Source organism: Bos grunniens, chromosome 13, assembly GCF_055505025.1.
Source record: "Bos grunniens cultivar Pamir isolate PY7600 chromosome 13, Bosgru_T2T1.0, whole genome shotgun sequence".
NCBI lineage: Eukaryota > Metazoa > Chordata > Mammalia > Artiodactyla > Bovidae > Bos > Bos grunniens.
This window is the reverse complement of record NC_141177.1, coordinates 61373585-61391705: the sequence shown is the minus strand read 5'-3', so window position 1 is coordinate 61391705 and position 18121 is coordinate 61373585. Positions and strand designations below refer to the sequence as shown.

Sequence of the window (18121 nt, the reverse complement as noted above, 5' to 3'; positions counted from 1 at the left end):
CTCAGTCCTGTCCGACTCTGCAACCCCATGGAGTGTAGTCCACCAGGATCCGGTGTCCATGGGGTTTTCCAAGCAATAGTACTGGAGTGGGTTGCCATTTCCTTCTCCAGGGGATCTTCCCGACCCAGGGATCGAACCCGGGTCTCCCGCACTCTAGGCAGACGCTTTTACCATCTGAGCCACCAGGGAAGTCCTCAATACCTAAATATCTTCACTATTATCTATATTTTAGCATCTGTACATTTCATATGTGATATGAATAACACCGCCAATATTAGGCCAGATCCAAACAGTTAAATTAAGAGTACACTGAGACAGACTGTCTCAGAGTAGGACTCCAAAATAGTTCTTAAGAGAGAAAAGTAATACTCAAAAGGCTCGTACTCTGGAGGTGGAAAATGTCAAGATCTTTAAATGTTAAAGAATCCTACCTTGGTTTGACAGATCTTGCTAATCTTGAAAGGGCAACTTTCCATTTGAATACTAAGCAGGAGTTTATGGCCCAGGCTCATAGAGATACAGAATTATGCGTTTATTGTTTGCTAGAAGAGGCAGGGGGATGCCGGGAGAAGAAATGATAGACTGTGTGATTTTCCTAGGGTGAGACGCTAAACACGATTAAAGATGAATATTTTTGTTTTTCATACGACTCCAAACTAATCAAAATGGCACAGTCATTTCGCTGTAGGCAATAGAATTGTGCAGTACAGAGCATTTATAACATTATACCCCAGTACACGGATGGGTACATTTCAGATGTTATCATTTGGAAGGGAAGGAAACGACCACTGTACATTTCTCAGCTGAACTAATTTCTCTGCCAGGCTCAAGTGTTGCCTGATACAGACTCCTGCCACGGCGGATCGGCACTCTCGCCGCCAGGTCCCCTTCCCTACGCTTTCTTCAGGAAATCAGATTCCTTCACTGTACAGGGCTCTGAGTGCACTCGCATTCTGCAGGTTTTCTGCAAGTTCATTTTCTGTAAGTTTGTTGACTACAGCGCTCCCTTACCTCTCCTACTCTGTGCCCACAAATGCCAGTGCACACACACTCTAGGATGCCAGGTAACCACCGGAGCTCCCGACAAAGGCGTTTAATCCAGGCAGTTGGACTTGGATGACTTAAAGAAACTCTGCCTCCAAGGGTGAAGGTGAAGAGAAACGTCCGGGAAGGAGATGTAAGGAAAGAACCCTCAACGAGAAACTAAACAGCAAGCTCCTCACATCCTCCATGTGGAACCTAAGGATGTGGAGGCCCAACAGTGAGGGACGTGCGCATCTGCAGATGTTGGTGTGAGTATGTGCGAATGACTCTGTGTGTGTGTGTGTGTGTGTGTGTGTGTGTGTGTGTGTGTGTGTGTGTGTGTGGCGGGGGCGGGGCTCCTGCAACCACTCCCTGTGGACCCGGAGGGATGACTGTATAACAACTATTACCAAATACACCTATTGGTAAGGGTAGCAATGATCCATTCTAAATGTCAAGTGCTGAGTGAAGTTTTTAATCCATAACATTAAACACCTCCTCTACCCTTCCCCCAAGTTCAAAGGGCACTGGGGAGGGGGGCAGTAATTGATTTTACAAATTATAATGAAGGTGTGTGCTTTTCTTTGCTGGAAGCTCAAAGAAGTAGAAGGTAAATGGGGCCTTTGAAACCTTCTCTTGAGCCACCAAATAAATGTTCTAGTGCCTTTAATCATTCTATCAGGATAAAATTTCTTTCGTCCAAGTTGAGGGGAGGTATTGAAAAGTATCCTTCCTCTGAAAATTGTAATACAGCTAAAATTCTGTTCAAAAGGATGAAAACTAATCCTAGATTTCATTACTGTACTATTAAAGTGATCTATCTCTTATGCATTATGATATATATATATCAAGATGAAATACTGCTTTAGGTTCAAGGGGAACAAGGCTACAGTTTCCTTCTGAAAGTTAGGTCTTTGATATTTGATGAAACAGTGTTTCAACAAAGTGAAGAAAAAAAAAAGAAAAAGGCAGCTAGTTTTGTAAAGAACTAAAAACATTTATCTAGCTTGTGTTTGCTTTTGCAAAGGATAATTAATGCCATAGAGAACTTACTGAACTAATGTTCTGCTGATTTTTCTTCACTCGTTCAATCTCAGGAGTATCTTTTACTGCTGTGCCAGCTCCTACTTCTTTCTTATAAAATACCTTTATTATAAGAGAAGGAAAAGAATAACTAAGCTTATTAGAATTGAAGTCCTAGATTCGATTCTTGTAAAGGAAACTTTCTCAGGTTTTAAAGTAATGTGAATACAGCTTCTATTTATGAGAACCAATGTTACATTAATCAGTTAAATAATCCATCATGGGAATAAATGTAGAACTTTGGTTTTGTATTCCACAGTCTTACAAGTAAACCTCTACTACCTGTTCTAGGGTATGCCTGGTACCTTACATGGCTGCAGATTACTTGCTCTAAGAATATAAGTTTTCTTCTTCAAATACAAATATATGTCATATGTGGAGCTGAGAAAAATTAAAGGACATATTACAAAAGCTCACTAAGCAGTTACCATTTAATTCAAAAATAGCATGAAGTTTCAAGCAACTGCTCTTCTTCAAGTGAGAGCAAAGACAGTCTTATTCTCTTCAAAGAAAATATTACCTTTACCATCAGCATCAACACTAAGTCGGCCTGTTTTCCTTATCTTCCACTTATTCCTTAAACCTTCCCACATCTCTCCATCCCTACCAACGCCTACCCCTTTCGACCACAAAGCAAAAGAAAAAACAAAGTGTCCTACAGAAAAACAGACTAATTATAAGGAAGTCATTCGAGGCCAGAGCTACTCCCTCTCTTCTTTAATTAATTTTTAAATTGGAGGATAATCACTTTACAGTACTGTGATGGTTTCTGCCACACATCAACATGAGCTGGCCATAGGTACACATGTGACCCCTCCCTCTTGAACCCCCTCCTGCTTTCCTCCCTACACTATCCCTCTAGGTTGTCACAGAGCACCGCCTTTGGGTTCACTCTCCTGATGTTTGTTAACCAGTAGGTTCCAGTGGAGGTCAGGAGAGCAGGACATATGAGATGTTCCCCCGCAAAAGCTAGAAATCTGGAATCACAGGCGGTAAGGGCCACACGACTCTTCTCCCTTGTCCTCTCTTCCAGCAAGATTTCTACATCTCTTGGCACAGCCTGCCTGTGAAGACCCTAGAGGTACCTGAACAGCATACCTGCAGAGTTAAGAGGTTTCCAACCTATTAGAAAGTAGAAAACATTCCAGAAATTTTCAGAAATAATAGAATTTATATTTTTAATAACATTTGCTTAACCACTAAGTTAATTCTACATTAAAATATTGGCTGTACCATCAATTTTTATTTTAGAATTCAAGTTCATATACCCATTACATATAAGCCCACTATCTTAATCAATGATGCTAATAAAATTCCTATTCCTCAAAACAAAAATATGAACATTTAGGAATTGATTGTTGTTGGTTAATTACTAAGTGGTTTCTAACTCTTTTGTGGCCCCATAGACTGTAGCCTACCAATTTCCTCTGTCCATGGGATTTTCTAGGCAAAAACACTGTAGTGGGTTGCCATTTCCTTCTTCATGGGATTTTCCTGACCCATGGATTGAACTCACATCTCTTAAAATGGCAGGCTGGTTCTTTACCACTGAGCCACCAGGGAAGCCCTTAGGAATTGGTTACAAACTAGTAAATCCCTAGATGTATTATCAATGCAATTAATCAATGACCAGGAAGGCAATCACTTCATATGACTATTTTTATCTTCAAAGTAAAATATGTGTGTAAGATTAAGATCTCTTTCCTGAGTGAAATTTTAAAATTCAGTTAAAAGTACCTGTTGCTTGTACCTAAAAAGGAAATTTGAATCTGTAATTCTAAAATAATCATGATAAATTATAAGTTGTAAGAACATTTGGTGTTCTTATGATTTTAAAGAAGGAAAGATATGCATTTGACAGAAAATTCAAGCAAGGCAGCAAAAAAAATCAGACTGAGGAACAAAGGCCCCCTTTCAAAACATCATTTCAAGATGACAACTGGAAAGAGACAATGGCTACTCACCGCACTAATGTTTTGTTGAGTTGTCTTAATTCTCTGAATTTCAGGAGTATCTGCCACAGTAGAATAGCTAGAAAGCATCTTCTCTGCCTCATCTTTATACTTTTTCTAAAAATATAAAGTGAATGTGAATCTGAAGCTCTGTGTGCCATATTCAAGAGAGACAGAGACAAAGAGAAAATGGTACTACTTTTTCCAACCCTGTTATACCTGAAAGTCACTCAGCTGTGTCCAACTCTTTGCAACCCCATGGACTATAGAGTCCATGGAATTCTCCAGGCCAGAATACTGGAGTGGGTCGCCTTTCCCTTCTCCAGGGCATCTTCCCAACCCAGGGATCGAACCAGGTCTACCGCATTGCAGGTGGATTCTTTACCAGTTGAGCCACAAGGGAAGCCCACTTGCTGTACATTGTACCTTAGGATTCAAATCAGTTGTTGATGTGTTTGTGTGTGTGTGCTCAGTCGCTCAGTCTTGTCCAGCTCTATGACGTATTTATGCAACAGTAAAAATAAACAGCATATGCAAAAGGGGTAAGCAAACAGTCTAGGAAAACATTCACCTTCTCTCAGGCAATGGTTCCCACTCAAGACTATTCAAACACCCTGGGACGGCCTGACCTCTATGAGTCCTAAGCCTAGAACCTACTCTCTTATGAACCTACTCTCTTATGAGCAGTTCCAGTTCCTGTTTAAAATAGCCCTTATAACTCCTACCAGTAACCTGACTCTTTTTGTTTACTTGTCTTCATGCTTCTAGATTTATACTTTGCTTCCTACTTCAGATAAAGATACATCTGACTAAGGAAAAGGTACTAGTATTTTGTGCTAGAGATAAAAATCTCAATTTTCCTTTTGCTACTAAATGCACTACTATGAGCTCAGATATATCCTAGGCAATACCTTCTACTAGTGCCAGCATTTACATAGTAGTTCAGTTCAGTTCAGTTCAGTCGCTCAGTCGTGTCCGACTCTTTGCAACCCCATGGACTGTAGCACGCCGGGCCTCCCTGTCCATCACCAACTCCCATAGTTTACTCAGACTCATGTCTATTGAGTTGGTGGTGCCATCCAATCATCTCATTCTCTGTTGTCCCCTTCTCCTCCTGCCTTCAATCTTTCCCAGCATCAGGGTCTCTTCAAATGAGTGAACTCTTCGCATCAGGTGGCCAAAGTACTGGAGTTTCAGCTTCAGCATCAGTCCTTCCAATGAATATTCAGGACTGATTTCCTTTAGGGTGGACTGGCTTGATCTCCTTGCAGTCCAAGGGACTCTCAAGAGTGTTTTCCAACACAACAGTTCAAAAGCATCAATTCTTCGGCACTCAGTTTTCTTTATAGTTCAACTCTCACATCCATACATGACCACTGGAAAAACAATAGCCTTGACTAGACAGATCTTTGTTGGCAAAGTAATGTCTCTGCTTTTGAATATGCTATCTAGGTTGGTCATAACTTTCCTTCCAAGGAGTAAGCATCTTTTAATTTCATGGCTGCAGTCACCATCTGCAGTGATTTTGGAGCCCCAAAAATAAAGTCTGTCACTGTTTCCACTGTTTCCCCACCTATTTGCCATGAAGTGATGGGACTGGATGTCATGATCTTAGTTTTCTGAATGTTGAGTTTTAAGGCAACTTTTTCACTCCCCTCTTTCATTTTCATCAAGAGGCTCTTTAGTTCTTCTTCACTTTCTGCCATAAGGGTGGTGTCATCTGCATATTTGAGGTTATTGATATTTCTCCCGGCAATCTTGATTCCAGCTTGTGCTTCATCCAGCCCGACATTTCTCATGATGTACTCTGCATATAAGTTAAATAAGCAGGGTGACAATATACAGCCTTGACATACTCCTTTCCTGATTTGGAACCAGTCTGTTGTTCCATGTCCAGTTCTAACTGTTGCTTCTTGACCTGCATATAGATTTCTCTGGAGGCAGGTCAGGTGGTCTGGTATTTCAGCTTCAGCTCGCACCAGAGGCAAGGGGTGGCGGGGTACAGGAGCTCAGGGGTTTTGGGTTCCAAAACTTGGGGAAGGTTGTCAATAACAAGGAGAGGGAAGGGCGCAAGGAAGTCGTGGTGGGCCAAGGGCAGGCAGTGTTGCGGGGTCCTAGGGTTGGGATGGGGAACAGAGTGGCCAGAGGCCAAAGTGGAGGGACAGGCTCTGGTCTGCAAGGCTGCACCCTTTGTAGCTCTTGACTCCACACCTAAGCCTCCAGCATTTTCCTTTGTGAAATACAATCCTGGAGCTCCTGGGAGGCTTGGCACTGCCCAAGACCTGAGGGCAGGGCAAGGAAGGCTTTCCAGCAGTGGAGAAACAGGAAAGCAACTCCAGCAGTGCAGTAAAAAGGAAGCAGTGCTAGTGAAGGCCCTACTGAGTCACAGGAGCTTCCAGCCCCAGCCTTTGGACAGCATGACAGGGAAGGCAAGACATTCTGGAGTCCAGAATGGCTACCTGCTGAATGATAGATACCTCCTAGAAGATCGGAGAAAGATAACCCCACAAGCAGGTATTATTATCCACTCTTGGGGAAACTGAGGCACTAGCTAAGTGTCAGAACCAGGATTTAAACCCAGCCACTCTGGTTCCAAAGTCAGTGAAGGTAACTGCATGGCATACTGCTGCTTGTTAAGGAAGGAGAATATTGTTCACATTGAAACGCACCACAGCATCGTTAAACCCTTTTAAACATTCCCTTGTATCTCAAATAACTAAAGTTCTTTAAAATCAGATGTACCCTCATATCACACTCACAAAATCAACACTGTTAAATTAAAGCAGGAATTCTAACAACTCAGGCACCACTTCCTATGGGAAGGGTTTACTTTTGTTATCTATACTTTCTGGTATGACCAACCTAGATAGCATATTCAAAAGCAGAGACATTACTTTGCCAACAAAGGTCCATCTAGTCAAAGCTATGGTTTTTCCTGTGGTCATGTATGGATGTGAGTGTTGGACTGTGAAGAAGGCTGAGCGCCAAAGAATTGATGCTTTTGAACTGTGGTGTTGGGGAAGACTCTTGAGAGTCCCTTGGACTGCAAGGAGATCCAACCAGTCCATTCTGAAGATCAGCCCTGGGATTTCTTTGGAGGGAATGATGCTGAAGCTGAAACTCCAGTACTTTGGCCACATCATGCAAAGAGTTGGCTCATTGATAAAGACTCTGATGCTGGGAGGGACTGGGGGCAGGAGGAGAAGGGACGACAGAGGATGAGATGGCTGGATGGCATCACTGACTCGATGGACGTGAGTCTGAGTGAACCCTGGGAGTTGGTGATGGACAGGGAGGCCTGGCGTGCTGCGATTCATGGGGTCGCAAAGAGTCAGACACGACTGAGCAACTGAACTGAACTGAACTGAACTGAGGACATATCATAATTTGTCATACTATATTTGCATGATTATTTGATAATTAGATTACCTAGTAGTTCCCCAAAGCCAAAAATCCAAGTCTAATTTTGCATGTAAATGGGTGTTCAAGAAGTATCTACTGAATGTATGAATGAGTTTGCCAACTTTTCTCCACTGAATCAAATGGCAATATGCCCGTTTTAAGAAGTTAGATTTGTAGTTTAGCTGATACAACTAGTGTCAACTTCTCCAAGTTCAGTGCCATCATGAGACACTGAGGACAGATGAACACACTTCAGGACCATCCCATCTGCTCTGTCACTGAAGAAGGCTGAGAAGCAGGCAGTTCCTTGGATAAATACTTAATTCTGGCATCATGATACCCTTTAAATGGAGCAGGACCCCATGGGGACTTCCCAGGAGAGACTCCACTCCCCCATTACCTCCACCTATCTCTTGTCTATAGAAACTTTAGTCAGAGAATAAATTTCATCAGAGAATTTAGAAATATGGAAACAAAGGAAAGCAAGGAAACAAGGCCAAATAAAATTTAATCATTAAACAAAGTCAAGGACCTTTAGTTCTTCCTGAAGAGCTACAGAGAATATTTTCAGCCATATCCTTTGAGCTGTTTTGTAAATGCTGAAACCTCCACCAGGTGGAAAAAGCTAACTACATGATGAAACAGACTATCGCCATGACATAAGCTGCCACAATTTTGAGAACTGGACTCAAGGAAATGGGAACAAACCAATCTTGGAACTGAAGATTAATTGCACTTAAAACAATCAAGATGACACTGATTAGACCACCACATGATCAATTTCAAGACGACTGTCTGACTCTTTTCCGCTCACAGCCTCCCTCCCTTTGCCTCAGTTCAGTTGCTCAGTTGTGTTCAACTCTTTGCAACCCCATGGACTGCAGCACACCAGGCTTCCCTGTTCATCACCAACTCCCTTTGCCTATACACCCCTAAACTTCCCCTATAAAAACTCTTGCCCCTGATAGCAGGGGATAGTTGGTTCTTTGGGACATGAGTACACCTTCTCCCTAGGATTGCTGGCCTCCTCAGCAAAGCTATCTTTCCTTTTACTCACACTTGTCTCTCAATATTGAATCCTTGCGTGACTAGCCCCTGAACCTGAGTTCTGTGACACTCTAATTTTGAACCAGTGGATGTTTCAATTCCTTGCTTGTTAGTCAGAATTTTGACAAATTTGGTCAAATTTTGTTAAAAATTATTTCAACATAAATCCCATTAGCCAAATCCAATTTCTTCATTATCTTATGTTTTTTTTCATTCCCCTATACTACTTTTCCCGGAGAAGTCAATGGCACCCCACTCCAGTACTCTTGCCTGGAAAATCCCATGGACGGAGGAGCCTGGAAGGCTGCAGTCCATGGGGTCACTGAGGGTCAGACACGACTGAGCGACTTCACTTTCACTTTTCACTTTCATGCATTGGAGAAGGAAATGGCAACCCACTCCAGTATTCTTGCCTGGAGAATCCCAGGGACGGGGAAGCCTGGTGGGCTGCCATCTTTGGGGTCACACAGAGTCAGACACAACTGAAGTGATATAGCAGCAGCAGCATACTACTTTTCCATTGGGATTCATTCTTTTTATAACAAATATTATAGCAAATAAATTATTCACTAACGAATAACTTTGCCCAAATCAGATTTTATCAATAACTTTTTTCTTCCATTATATACTTTCCTGTGTGGTCATTATTTCTCTTATATCCAGTTTTCTGGCAGATTTGTCACAGATATACTTGGCAAATTAAATTTTATCAACAAAACTTAGATCTTACATTAAATTTTGGTTAATCTTAATCTTCAATTTCACCTTATACTTTGTACAGTTTAACTTATTCTTAGTTTAAGTTGTTTATTTAAATTAAAATATGCATGATGAAGTAGATAAAAGAAAATTCTTTGTATTTTTTGCAGGATAAGCATTAGAGCCAAGTTCACAATGGAATAAAAAAATGGAAATAAAAAGGTCAAAATGTCCTTGGACTCAAAACAGAGGGATCTAATAGGGATGCTCTGATGCTCAATAAGTTTTGTTGAGATGAATCTACAGCAGTTGTCCCTTTCATTATTGACAAAATCAAGTTTGGTTAGTGGTTACTTTATAATAGAGTGCATTGACTTTGAATAGAAACCCCTCAAAAAGGCACAAATCATAAAGACACACAGAGCAGAAGGTGCTGGGATATTAGAATATACTATCCTGAGCATCTTTATTCTCTACCAACCTGGCTATAGATTTCAGATGCCCTCTTGGCTCGAAGCATATCCGGGATATCCATGCTCACCTGCATTCCTTTCCCTTTAATTTCATTTTCTAAGTCTTTCTTATATTCTTTCTAAAAGAACAGAAAACAGTCTTCAGTTTTGCATAGCTTTCCATAGCAATGCAGATATTTACATGTTTGAATCTCAATGTCACACATGTGGAAACACCATTTATATTTCTTCTGTATACAATTTGATGTGTTTGTTTTAAACTTCGTGTCCTGTTAGTTTCTTACCTGGCTGGCCATTTCAGATGCTTTCTTGGCTCTCTGGATATCGAGAGTGTCTGTGCTCACCTGCATGCCTTTCCCTCTAATTTCAGTCTCCAGATCTCTTTTATAATCTTTCTGCAGAAAATAAAACCTGAAATTAGGGCCTTACAATAATTTGAAAATCTGCGTTGGAAAACTTGATGTCATTTTTGATGTCAAGATCATGGCTTTTAGAAATAAACTGGATGTAAATTCACTTCTTTTTTTCTAGGAAATGACAAAGACTTAATTTGTGGCAGAACACAACTTGGAATGACCAAAAGAACTCAGGCAGCTTTTTTTCTACTAACGTGACTTAAGAAAGAAAACACAGGGAGGTGAAGGAAAATATTTTATATTTCAATAAAGTGATAAAATATTGGTTAATATATAACTTGATGAATATCAATAAAATGTGAGTGTAAAAATGTCACATTACATAAGTTTTCATTTCTCTTGAGTATATAACCTAGAAATGAAATTGCTGGGTCATATGGTAACTGTTTAGCCTTTTGAGGAATTGCTAAACTGTTTTCCAAAGTGGCTATTCAGTCTTACAATCCTAGCAGCAATACACAAGAAGGGTTCTGATTTCTCTACAACTTCACTAACACTTGTTAAAATCTATGTTTTTTTATCCTAGCCTTTTAGTGGCTGTGAAGTAATACATCACTGTGGCTTTCTTTTGCATTTCACTGATGGTAATGATGCTGAGCATCCTTTCATGTGCTTATCGGCCATTGGTATATTCTCATCTTTACTGGCAAAAGCCCCAATCCATAGTAAATAGACTATATTAAAGTATAATTTTATCTGTTAGGGAAGATAAAATATATGTAACTTTATAATACATGTGTTACATTGCTATTGACTAGTTGACAAAATGTTATACTTTGAAAACATTTAATTAAATATTTATTGATTTTAAAAAATTGTCCTATCTCATTCTGTAGTGAGTAATTGCTGGTTGCCTCCTGGAACCTTACTCCTGTTTTTCCTTCATTCGCTCCTTGATTTGTCACTGGGCAACTCGCTGCTTCCTGTTCTAAGCTCTCCACCTTGGCTGAGACTGGCCCCAGTGCAAGGACCCTACTCGGCTGAAGAAAATCGTTACACCCCACCCCTGGCCCTTCATGATTGGTACATTTAAGGAAAGGAACGTTTCTCTTTCCACACAATGTATCAGGAGACTTTTCTTTCCTTCTGGACATGAATGAAGAAGTTTGCAGCCCTGGGAGCTGCCATGCGCCTCCTTGCAAATGGGAGAAGAAAGCCTGCCCCAGAAGAGAAAGTCAGAAGCTAAAACAGAAATCACACTGTGTAAGTCAGTCCTAGATTAAGCCATGCCCAAGAATTCCTCTACTGCTGGGTCACAAGAACAATAAAAATTATCTGCTTTTTTGAGCTGGATTATCTGTTACCTATAAAATGTCATGATTACATAGACACAATTGTCTTAAGACACTCTTGTCACATTTTAAAGCTACTGATTATTCTTATTCCTATAATTGAACATTTATATGTATGAATGTTATTCTTCAATGAAAATTATATTAAAAGGAAACTACTGACTATATCCTATTAAATTTCTTCAAAAACAATTACTTCCTATTATGCTGACATACCCAAGATTTGTGATTCCATGCTATAAAATAAATTTTGTTTTGCTTATTTGTGATGTTGTAAATTTAGAGAAGTTGTAAACAAAAATTTCAATCTAGAGAAATGGTATTTACTATCTACCCATAAGTCTGCTACCCATAAATCTGCCTATTTGCACTGACTTACAGTCTCAGTTTTACTTTCCTGAAGTGAAATAATAAAAAAGTTAAACATTCAGGTAAAAATGTTTAACTTTCAAACTAATAATATTAAATTATCACTATGCCTGTAAAAAGCTCTGTTTTTAGCTAAGGCCCAAAAGCAAAACACTTCATTTGAAAGACAATATATGTACAAACTGAGGTACTGATCATAGATTATCACCAAAATTCCATGGTATAAATATGCCATTTAATATTTCCAATATGAATTTTCAAATCTCAAAGCATTCAAAAGCACATAAATAGACTACATGGACTCTAGTCACATCAGCTAATATTGATGCATAATAAAATATCTTACAACTTAGAAAAACTTAAAAGAAAAACATGATGACATCTATGTTCCAAGAGCCTGAGTCAGATTTTTTAATGCAAGTCACATGGTCAAGCCCACCAGGAAAGTCGAACTGTGAGAGGTCATCTGTGTAACAATATAGCACATTTACTTTACTTGAAAAAACAAAAGCTGAACTATAGCAAAGTCCTGAAGTCTAGTTGAAAAGGACTTGAGAACCTGTCATTTGAGCAAAATGCAACACAGCTATAATTATATGCAAATGAGACTGTGGATGACAAAGATACGGCATCACCAGAATTGGTCTGGGCCACAGTACAGCTGACTCTTCAAGGCCTGTTTTTCCTTTGGGTTCTCAATAACCAAAATGAACCATTTTCCTAGTGAGTTTGAGTCTTGAACAAAGTTTGAGTCTTGATCACAGATTCATGGGTTTGAACTGTGCGGCTGCACTTGTATGGTGATATTTTCAACAGTAACTACCACAGCACTACATGGTCTGTGGTTGGTTGAACCTGTGGGTGTGGAGAAACCATGGATATAGAGAGCAGACCATAAGTTATATGGGAATTAATGTCCCGTGTTGTTCAAGTGTCAACTAAATACAATCCCAAGGTATATAAAGACATCTCAATCAGTGTATCTCTGAATAAACTAATGTATTTACATTCTAAGGAAACATGCAACACTTCAACTTGTCATAAAAGGAATATGTCATAGAAGATTCTTAGGTAAAAGTGTGAAATGCAAAATTTCTGTTCTTTCCACATTATTTTCTCCAGAGAAAGTACGCTTTCTTTTGGCTTCAAGTTCAGTCCCATGAGGATGATTTTGAAGACTCTTCTCCAGCTCCAAATTCCTCATCCCGCCCCCATAGTCAAATCCAGGACCTTGAACAAATACTGGATATTGCACTCTCTTCATAATAACAAAAATAACAGAAAATATAAGTAGTGATTTGATAGTTGATAGTCAGTTACTCAGAAGCCCAAGGAGGCGACCATAAGGAAATACTAATAAATCTAAGAAAGGAAGGACAAGAAAGAGCCAGCCATGCAAAGACAAGGGGAAGGACTTTCAGGAAGAAACAGAGCTATACAGAGACTGTAAAACTTGTGGAGGTGCAGCCAGCCTGGAGCCTTTAAGACTAGAATATGATGAGCAAGGGAAGAATGGTACAGGGGTTGAGAATGAGCAGGAGGGAGAGCATGGCACCATACCAGAGCAAGGAGTATGGTGCCCATATTGCACTTGACTGGAAACCACTGGAGAGTTTTCAGTGGGAGAAATCAGAAAACTTAACCCTTCAAGGATTGTTCTGGCTTCTGGGTAGAGAATGAGGTCAATGTTGGAAGAAGAATCTTGTTTAGAAAGCTACTGCAATGATCCAGGAGATAGAGATTGTGGCTTGGACAAAAGTGGGGAGACGTAGATGGATCTAGGAAATCATTATGGTTGTGGAGTCAATAAAACTTGCTGACAATAGGAATCAAAGTAACTTCTGGGATTTCACTGATACCACTTGCAAAGAAAGGGGTGAAAGAAGGAAGCAGATCTAAGGGAAAAATGAGTATTTTCAGTAGGTTATGCAGAATCCCTGTTATAATACATTTAAGTGTCATTGACATGTGGTAATGCCTAAGTGTAAGTGTAGTTGCTCAGTCGTGTCTGACTCTTTGCGACCCCATGGACTGTAGCCCATCAGGCTCCTCTGTCCATGGGATTCTCCAGGCAAGAATACTGCAGTGGGTTGCCATTTCCTTCTCCAGGGGATCTTCCTGACTCAGGGAACGAACCTGGGTCTTCCACATCACAGGCAGATGCTTTACCCTCTGAGCCACCAGGGAATCCCTACAGGACATTAAAGGCAAATGGTTGCATATTTATATCCATGTTACAGAACATAATTTTTCTAAAACAATGAGGTAGAATTATATGAAGTAACATGGAAAAGAGATATTAAGAAGCAGAAGCAGAAGATATTAAGAAGAGGTGGCAAGAATATACAGTAGAACTATATCAAAAAGATCTTCATAACCCAGATAATCACGACAGTGTGATCACTCACCTAGAGCCAGACATCTGGGAATGCAAAGTCAATGGGGCCTTAGGAAGTATCCCTACGAAAAAAGCTAGGGGAGGTGATGGAATTCCAGTTGAACTATTTCAAATCCTAAAAGATGATGCTGTGAAAGTGCTGCACTCAATATGCCAGCAAATTTGGAAAACTCAGTAGTGGCCACAGGACTGGAAAAGGTCAGTTTTCATTCCAGTCCCAAACAAAGGCAATGCCAAAGAATGCTCAAACTACTGCACAATTGCACTCATCTCACACGCTAGTAAAGTAATGCTCAAAATTCTCCAAGCCAGGCTTCAGCAATACGTGAACCATGAACTTCCAGATGCTCAAGCTGGATTTAGAAAAGGCAGAGGAACCATAGATCAAATTGCCAACATCCGTTGGATCACTGAAAAAGCAAGAGAGTTCCAGAAAAGCATCTACTTCTGCTTTATTGACTATGCCAAAGCCTTTGACAGTGTGGATTACAACAAACTGTGGAAAATTCTGAAAGAGATGGGAATTTCAGACCACCTGACCTGCCTTCTGAGAAATCTGTATGCAGATCAAGAAGCAACAGTAAAAACTGGACATGGAACAACAGACTGGTTCCAAATTGGGAAAGAAGTACATCAAGGCTGTATATTGTCACCCTGCTTATTTAACTTATATGCAGAATACATCATGAGAAACGCTGGGCTGGAAGAAGCACAAGCTGGAAGCAAGATTGCTGGGAGAAATATCAATAACCTCAGATATGCAGATGACACCACCCTTATGGCAGAAAGTGAAGAAGAACTAAAGAGCCTTTTGATGAAAGTGAAAGAGGAGTGTAAAAGTTTCCTTAAAACTCGACATCCATAAAACTAAGGTCATGGCATCCAGTCCTATCACTTCATGGCAAACAGATGGGGAAACAGTGTCAGACTTTATTTTTCTGGGCTCCAAAATCACTGCAGATGGTGACTGCAGCCATGAAATTAAAAGACACTTGCTCCTTGGAAGAAAAGTTATGACCAACCTAGATAGCATATTAAAAAGCAGAGACATCACTTTGCCAACAAAGGTCCGTCTAGTCAAGGCTATAGCTCTTCCAGTGGTCGTGTATGATGTGAGAGCTGGACTGTGAAGAAAGCTGAGCGCCGAAGAATCGATGCTTTTGAACTGCGGTGTTGGAGAAGACTCCTGAGAGTCCCTTGGACTGCAAGGAGATCCAACCAGTCCATCCTAAAGCAAATCAGTCCTGAATATTCTTTGCAAGGGCTGATGCTGAAGCTGAAACTCCAATACTTTGGCCACCTGATGCAAAGAACTGACTCATTTGAAAAGACCCTGATGCTGGGAAAGATTGAAGGTGGGGGAAGAAGGGGACGACAGAGGATTAGATGGTTAGATGGTATCACCGACTAAATGGACAAAAGTTTGAGTAAACTCTGGGAGTTGGTGATGGACAGGAAGGCCTAGCGTGCTGCAGTCCATGGGGTCACAAAGAGTCAGACACGACTGAGCAACTGATCTGAACTGAACTGAACTGAACATGGAAAAGGGTCCATGATATTCAGTGAGAAAAGCAAGGAGAAACTACATTGTATTTATTTAAGGTTTTTTTCAGTTCCTTGTGCACAAATGTATAGTTATCTATATACACAGAAAAAGAGATCTGAAAGGCGCTACAGAAAATTCCTAACAATGGCTATCTCTCAGGAGGATGACAGAATTAGGGGTAGAATTAGGGGCAGAAGGTTTTCAAGTCTCTGTTCAGCATGCACCCTCCCACCCCACTCCCACCATTTCTAGATGGAATCCCTTTTGGTCAAGAATTCTAGGCCATCCCTTGTTTCTATATCTGAAACAAAGTTATCACCATTCCCCTCCCCTGGCCAGTATCTAACCCTGGGGATGGAGGCAGATCTCAGCACAGCAGTAATTCCCCTGGTAGGTATTCAGCTACTTCTCAGCCTCCAGATTTCCTGGGTGGGAGTCAGTCCTAAGCCAGCTCTGCCTAACTGCAAATGTCACATTGTAGCTCTCAGAGTAGCGCTACTGGAGCCTCAACACCAGCCAGCCTTAAGGTACGGGAGCTGTACCCCTTAGCCTGCACCCCAACTTTCGCTTTACACGTGTTTCTTCTAAGTCATCTCTTCCCACACACTCTCTGCTCCAGTGGCCCTTCTATATTTTCAAAATTTCTGGGGGAGTTTAAGAGATGTAGAACTGATTCTGGGCTATTTCATTCGAAAAATACATATAAGATCTGACTCCTACAACTTTGTTATTTTATATCTATCACATCATAGCATCTAAGACAAAACTTCAATATCCTGTTGTTCATGTATTACATGAAGAAGAAATGGTTTTAGATGAATGAACTTCAACACAAAATGCTGATTCTACAGAAATTTCAGACACACTGTTGAGGTCAACAGAGCATATTTTGAGAACACACAATCAACCAAACAAAAATAGCATCATTTTCATGTTACAATCTCAGTGTGTGATTTTCAAGTTCTGCTCACATAGCTGGAAATGAAATGTGCCAAGTAGCACATGATCCACCCTCAAAAAAAATGATATGAAAATATTAGTCATAGAGTAAAATTAACATGAAACTTGTATTATGGGATAAAGTAAAAAACTGTATCCATGTCTGTATCTGTGTGTTGTATTAAAATGCCCTTCTCCAAGTTTTCTTTGACATACTTGAAGTTAATGAGCAAAGCAGAAACTGTAAATTTTTCCAGTAAGCATGATGATTGCGAATGGTTTCCATTCCAAACTGTTAGACTAGTCACAGAAAGCTTTGAAAAAGTCCATGTATTACTCCGTTTGTTATTATGATTTGTCAAGTTCCAAAACAGGAGCCTCAAGGTCCACCTCACTCAGTCTCAATACTCACCTCACTCGCCATCTCAGAAGCTCTTTTGGCATGCTGAATTCCAAGGGTGTCAGCGCCAACTTGCATTCCCTTCCCTTTAATTTCTGATTCCAGGTCTTTCTTGTATTCTTTCTATAAAAAAGCAATATTTTGCAATACTCAGACACCGAGGGGACAAAGACATATTTGAATTCAATGATACCAAAAATGGCTAAACATGTTTTTTGTTTTTTTTTTAAGAAGAAAACAGAGCTTACTTTGTACTATGAATGATCAACCTAGACCTAAATTTTCTGAACTGCTTAGAACTATATTCACTGTCCTCACTGAAGAAGAGCTCATACACTCTCAAGACTTTTGCTATATAAAGGCAATTGCCAGATGACAATCTTCACTGAAACTGTCTTGGGGCCAGAAGGATCGGAAGGCAAGTTTAATTGAGTTGATGTTTTAGAAAGAAGACTGACTTTGAGGTAAGAGCACTCGTGGCCACGTGTGTGATACTGGGACTGTTTCTTCACATTTCTGGTTTACTCATCTGCAAAATGAGGATTATAGTTCCTCTGTGCAGGATCACTGTGAGGATCATGGAGACTGCATGTAGCCTACTGCCCAGAACAGAGTGGGTTTTCAGTAACTGATAGCTTTTTTCCAGTTTTTTACTCCTATATCCACATCCGAAGGCCTGGTTTATTGGTGTTCCTGCCACTGTCTTGCCATCAACTCTCTTTGGATGAACTCTGCCACTGAGAGTTTAAAAAACCTTTCCCAAGTATTATTGATAAGTAATTTACAAAACTGAACTCTGAATGTTACTAGATAGATATATTACCCACAACAGAAAAAAATTTATAGAAAATTACTGCTATAGATAAGTGTGATGACAATGTTAGTCAAAGACATCACAGTGGACAGTGTTGTTTCTGACTCTTCTGGCAAAAAGTTCCACAATTTCCCGTAAGGAATTGCCTCTAATCTCTCTCAATCCATCAACTCTGGGTGGGTTGTTCTGGGGTGAGTGTGATTTTTCCTACATATATTTTTAATTCCACTAAAATGCTTTTAATATTTCCTTTATGTAAAAAACACAA

The 18121-nt window shown here is 40.2% G+C and overlaps 1 protein-coding gene across 10 annotated transcripts in view; it reads right to left on the bottom strand.

Moving 5' to 3' along the window:
• NEBL (nebulette) overlaps positions 1 to 18121 on the bottom strand; it is a 378828-nt gene that overhangs the window by 46433 nt on the left and 314274 nt on the right. For 8 of the 10 annotated variants that reach the window (XM_086334538.1, XM_086334536.1, XM_086334539.1 and 5 more), the window contains 5 exons: positions 17052 to 17162; positions 9964 to 10074; positions 9688 to 9798; positions 4071 to 4175; positions 2077 to 2169 (listed from right to left, as the gene is read on the bottom strand). The exons of the other annotated variants lie outside the window; for them this stretch is intronic. In XM_086334538.1, coding sequence (XP_086190664.1) covers positions 2077 to 2169; positions 4071 to 4175; positions 9688 to 9798; positions 9964 to 10074; positions 17052 to 17162 — 531 coding nt within the window. The remainder of the gene's footprint in view (positions 1 to 2076; positions 2170 to 4070; positions 4176 to 9687; positions 9799 to 9963; positions 10075 to 17051; positions 17163 to 18121) is intronic. 10 annotated transcript variants of the gene reach the window in all.